General features: G+C 40.7%; 1 protein-coding gene across 1 annotated transcript; it reads right to left on the bottom strand.

Moving 5' to 3' along the window:
• Positions 1 to 423: 423 nt before the first annotated feature.
• Positions 424 to 5,611, bottom strand: DERL2 (derlin 2). The gene is made up of 6 exons (XM_019471302.1): positions 5,596 to 5,611; positions 5,244 to 5,317; positions 4,700 to 4,793; positions 3,991 to 4,186; positions 3,342 to 3,432; positions 424 to 1,349 (listed from the first exon to the last, which is right to left on the bottom strand). Exons 2-6 carry the CDS (start codon positions 5,252 to 5,254, stop codon positions 1,244 to 1,246), a joined length of 498 nt encoding a protein of 165 aa, XP_019326847.1. The 5' UTR covers positions 5,255 to 5,317; positions 5,596 to 5,611; the 3' UTR covers positions 424 to 1,243.
• Positions 5,612 to 5,818: the final 207 nt, after the last annotated feature.

The raw sequence follows: 5,818 nt of genomic DNA, 5'->3' as shown, positions 1-5,818 counted from the left end.
CAAATTCAGGAGGAAGATGCAGTTTCAACAATATCTCTTTTTATCTATTACGATATGAATAAAGAGCTACCCAGTACAGTCCATAGCGTCTCAGGAATGACGGAACACGACGGGCTGAACTGTGCTCCGAATTCCTTATGTAGCTCCTCATACAGATATTTATAATCAATGTAACTTCAAGCTAAATCCCACTCAGTGTCACTGACCTGTGTTGGACGCTCAGTCCTCCCGCAACAAGCTTCATACACAGACCACGAATTTAACATCTTGAGCGGACAATCCCGTTTCCTAGCAGTTCTGAGAGACACTTGTGGGAAAAGCTTGCATTAATGCTGTCTCTTCAGGGACTCGCTTTTTCCAACCTCTGCTTTTTCACCAGCTGCCTCAAGACTGTAGGATTATACAAAGGATCAACAAAAAGGATCCACAAGACATTTTATTCAACTCACCGCCTGAGATACTTGTGCGGTTCTGACTCCAGACAAGTTTTCTTCCCTAGTGCTCCAAGTCATTTAATAACTGTTGCAAGTGTGCATGTGTGGGGGTGGGTTTTGTAGAACTACCTATTTAAACAAACCAGTAAGACTCAAACCTGGTCGTCTGAACACACAGCCTTTGGGGGAAAAAGCCATCAAAATGTAGTCCCAGCCTGCAAGCGTATTCACACAGAGGCACACTCCAGAAACCCAGCTGGCAAAGTGAAAAGCCTGCATTATGCTACATGTCGTATTTCTTACAATTCAAATGAGACTGGAGACAATAGCATCTCAGATTAAAAAACCTTTCGCCATTGAACTAGGGACTTACATTTTCAACCATCTTGTAGCTGTTTTATCCAAGAATAAAAAATGAGTTAAAACCAAAAAAGTTGGTTTTGTCCCCTGTAAAGTTTCCCATATAGTTTCCTGTATCAAATAACTTGAAAAAATGCTTTAGAAATAGTTTTAAACAAGTACTCATCGTCTTGTTAACTGAAGTTGACAGGAAATGATTTCCAGTTTTAGGTTTTTGGCTCCACTGGATTAGTATTTTCATTACTAGCACAATAAATTCCCTGACTGGGAAAGACACTGGTCGCCTGGAAGCGCCTTGGATTACACTGCCATTTCATAAAGTGCTTGTATTCAAAACCATAGAGCTGTCAAAAAGTGTCCTTTCTGCGATGGGGAAAGAGACAGTCCCCAGTATGGAACTTCATTCAGGTCAGTCTCTCCCAGTTGTCGCTGGGTTTTGGCACAGACACTTAGCCTCCAAGGCGCTGACCCTCTCCCCATGCAAATCCTCCTGGTCGTTCTTCTGGCAAGGGATTGTAGTTAGGATCATCTTCCGGTGTATCAAATATTGCTTTCCTGGAAAACAGAAAAGAATTTTTTTTTCCCTTTAGAATACGTGTTTCACAATAAGACCAAGACCGCTCAAATTCTGCACGTGTACAGCATCCTCCCTCAGAAACAGCCTGCCAAAGCACTGGTGATTTATGTCCAAGTCACACTTGCTCTCCAATTAGGAGCCCTTTGGAAGAAGGGCTAGAATTATGTGCCTACATCAACCGAGACTGATGAGATTCAGCTGAAAGTTAAAATTCCACCTCCAGCGTAAGGCAGAATTTCATACAGCTAGCATGTTCTCCCAGGACAGGACAAGGGAGCGAAACATGAATGGGACATTGAAAAGCTCTTCACATCTTGAGAAGGGGACAAAGTAAGAGTCAAATACAGGCAGTATTATCTCAATCTCACAGGCAGGATGCAGGCATTGACAAGCAGACTTGAAATCCACAGAAGATTTGAGACAACATTAGAGGCTTGGGTTTCCTATTAATTGCAAGAGTCATGCTTAATCTCGTAGGTTATTTTGCCACTCAAAACTAGTTTTAGAGGTTCTCTCTCCGTAGATCTGTTTATCCAGAAACAAAAATGCAGTAGATTCTTTTAAACAAACAAACAAAAAAATCACAGGCCACATACAAGCAATCGTTATATCCAAAACATCTTAAAAGTAAAGTGTTTAACAAGACAGTTCTTAGAATAGCTAAAGGGATTATTTCTCTTCACCCAGAGCGACAGGCCATTTCAGAGAAGTTTTCAGAACAGGAAAAAAGAAAATACCAGGGGTATGACAGGATTACAGCTAAGACATCAAAGAAAATTAAAGCATCTGGGGAAAAAAAAACCCCACAACTCTAGACCCAGACAAGAATCATAAGCAGCCTTCTGAACACAGACATGTAAAAGGACTTAAATGGCAGCCTGAAGACAGGCTGACACTTTTTCCAGAGGAAGAGCGTTACCAAGACAGCACGCATTGCTCCAACAGCCTTAGGATTCCTCCTGCACACAGCTGGGTGCATACGCCCTCTGTGAAAGTGGGAAATCTCAAATATATCCTTATCGCACATGTGTAATTGGACACTCATTTTGTCTAGAGTTGCACTTATGTGAATGTAGCCCTCATCGGAAACAGCCTTCAGCTGCTAAGGCCAAGTTAGATTAGCGTAGGCCTACAAAAGTGACCAGCACAGCTGTCCTGGGACAGCCATTCCTGCAGCCATCTCCCGGTACAATTACTTGCTGAAGACAAAGCCTATACGGAACAGAAATAAACTACCAATGTAAGTGTACTTGTCCAATCAAACAGGTATGACCCATCAGTTAAACTAAGCACGGGTCTGAATATGACATTTTAATTACTCAGGTGTCTGGAGGCTGGTTCAAACAAAAAAAAAAAAAGAGAATCAGTTCAGCTCTAAATAATTCTAAGAGTCCCACAGAGCTAAACTTTCAATGTCTCATCTGCCCTATCGTTTAGGCAAGCTTCTCTTGCCCAGGCTGCTGTACAGCATTACAGATGATTACAGCCCTCTACGCAAGAGGGAACTGAGTAGGAGTAGCACCACTCAGTAGTACAAACACTGAAGTCTTTTGCCAAAGTTGTGAAATAGAGAGTGATTTCCAGATGGAAAAAATATTACATATATTTAATACCTCACTCTGTACACAGCAGAACTCTCACTCCTCACACCTCAGTAAGAGACATGCATCTTTGGTGCCACCACCAGGCAAAACTCAGTTAGCAAAGACTAAAAAGTGTTGCCAAAGAAATCAAGGGTTACAAAACCCCTTTAGCCCTTCTCCGCAAGAAGTTAGTTCCCACTTAGACATCTGTAAGACCCTCCTCCCTTGTTTGGCAACACACGAGTTAAATAAAAGAGCAAGTGCAGACACACCACCATTCTGTCTCAAGCTGTCTAATTTACCAGAAGTCAATGTGACTGAATTATAAACAGTTTTCCATGCAAGCACTTTTTCTACATCTCTTCCAAATCAGACACCGATACTTACAGGACAGATGGTGTTCTCAGAAGCCTTCCACCACCAGGCTGATTGGGAAAGACATCCTCTAAGAAAAAATATATATGCCCAACGGCAATGCCTAGTATATAAAAGAAAAGTCAAATGGTGATTTTCAGTACTTCTCCTTTAAAACTTTCAAATGCTTCACTAGAGTTTTCAGGGGAAAAAAAACCCCACATTGTTTTTTGTATTTCTATATCTCTTATCGTATCTTCTGTGAAAGAATCAATGAAGCACATTGACATCAGATGACAAGCTTAACTTACGCTACAAGAGATCAATACAAGGAAAATTGCTTGTCATTATTAAACATACTGATGTTATGGCTTTATTAGAGTTGATAGAAATAGTAATATAAGCACTTCTACAGTCCGATGCCCACAATCGGATTATGTACCTGGGCTGATCCCAAGCAATAAAAAAACCAAAGCATCAGAAGTTCTTTTCCATCCTTGTTACAGTACAAAATACACTACAGTGTTTAGAAACCAAGAAAAGCCTGGTATAAACATAGCACCATTGTACCAGACTAACTAATACTAAGTAAGAGGCATTTAGCCCTCTGTTTTCTCCACATTTTTTGTTTCATGTAAAACACTAGCAGGAACAAATCCTTGCGATTCTTGCAATTCCTTACCCAGGAGATCCACAATGATGGAGTTCCCCAAAAGCAGCGAAAAGCCCATCAATACCCAGGGTAGAAATGGGGCTTGAAAAATGAGAAGACCAAAAAAGTTCATACGGACATAGGGATTCCTGCGGCTCCATACATACACGAGCATTATTGTGAATGCCTGACCCAAGAAAACCAAGTTCACAAACAGGCCAAAAAGCTGTGATAGTTAAAGAAAACAGTTCACCAAATAATTGTTGTGAGGTCAAGCATGAGAAGAATTTGACAGCTTGACCCATAGCCCTACATTTTCCATACAATTCCTACCTCTACTTTCCCAGGTTCAAGTAAATCAAACCTACTGTCGATCAAATTCAACACCTATAGCAGGATTCAGGGTACCTGCAGCACAAATAATCCCTTTAAAGTACAATTTAGCATGAAATCACTGAAACAGCAGCATTTCTCTTAGACAACCTGAGCAGTCCCCTTTTACGTGATAATCTCATTTCCATGATCCTGTCAAGCAGTAAAAAGCCTGAAAGACCAGCCCAGTATTTGACAGCAACGGTCACAAAGCATTCAAAAATACTTTAACAAATACCGTTATTCCTCGTACTACAAACAAAATATATTATCAGCTAAGAAATAAGAGAAATGTAACATCACGGTTTCAGTTCTCATTCACATATCTTTAGCTTCAGTAAAGCAGTTTGGAATAAGAAAAGGATACAGTCATTAAAAGTCCTCCGAAAAGGAACATAAATACAAAATCTGCCGTCCGACCTCGGAAAGAGCCTTCTTCAAGCATTCGGCAGTAACGATATCTGAAGTCGCAGGTCAGGAAAATTTGACTGCAAATAAGTTTAAAGAAAGATCCAAGTGGAAAAGGATTCAGTTATACATGAGCTTAGATGTCAGTTTTGTATTGATTTACTTCATCACCTGGCTCTTTCAGGGTGCCTCAGCAGAGAGGACGGACCCAGGAGAAAAGAAGTTACTTGGAGTTTTCTCCTGCATGTCAGAGCCAACCCGAAGGACCAGGCTTGTACAACAAAGTCTTAACACCACAAAAACAAACGACAAAATTCTTGACAACTCATGAAGGAAATCCCGTTGATGTCCATTCATGACACCAGTGAAGTCGGCATTGCTAAACTCCCAGGCGCTTCATGGTGGAGCAGAACTGACCCTTTGCCTACATGCACATATAGCGACATGCCTGTACTCTGGAGCTCTGCTTTCCACGGAAAGAAAACAAACTCAATGAAGGATACAAAAAGATCATGTTAAATAAAAAATTAAAGCCAACTGGTCCAAAGAATAAGTAGTTTGTGATTAACCTCCATACCTGGAAATAAGACAAATACAAGGACTTTAAACACGACAGCTTATTTTTATTGTCTAAATACAAAAGCAAGTAACAATGTAACTGAAATCTCCTTCGCAGTCAACGAATCTAAGACCTATGCTAAGATACAGCGATCGGCACTCTAGCTTCGTTAGCTTTTTTAAAATATAACTTCAATATGAAAAGTCAGTCATCTGTAACACTCAATTTTGAGAGGACAAGCACTTGCAAACTCAACAGTTTACTTAAAAACCTCCCATGCTTTAGAAAACACTTACTTGAAAGTGTTTAAATATTAATTCAGGGTTGAAATACAGCTGAAAGGGTGTGATTAGTTCTAATTGCTGAAAAAGAAGAGAACATTTGATGGAATCGATACACCAGGAAAAAGCTACACGCACCCAAATAAGTAACCCCCTTTCTCTGTGCCAAAAAAGAGCCCAAGCTCTCAGTCAGCACATTGAGCTCTCTAGAAAGCCAGCCCCTCGACCCCCCCCCACG

The sequence above is a fragment of the Aptenodytes forsteri genome, unplaced genomic scaffold (assembly GCF_000699145.1).
Source record: "Aptenodytes forsteri isolate BGI_AS27 unplaced genomic scaffold, ASM69914v1 Scaffold209, whole genome shotgun sequence".
Lineage (NCBI taxonomy): Eukaryota > Metazoa > Chordata > Aves > Sphenisciformes > Spheniscidae > Aptenodytes > Aptenodytes forsteri.
Note: the sequence above shows the minus strand (reverse complement) of the source record. Positions and strands in the feature narration are given on the sequence as shown.

Coding starts and splice junctions, on each gene's coding strand:
- DERL2 (XM_019471302.1), bottom strand. Junction 3,433..3,990: donor CATCATTGTGGATCTCCTGG/GTAAGGAATTGC, acceptor TTTATATACTAG/GCATTGCCGTTGGGCATATA. Junction 1,350..3,341: donor CTGAGAACACCATCTGTCCT/GTAAGTATCGGT, acceptor TCTGTTTTCCAG/GAAAGCAATATTTGATACAC.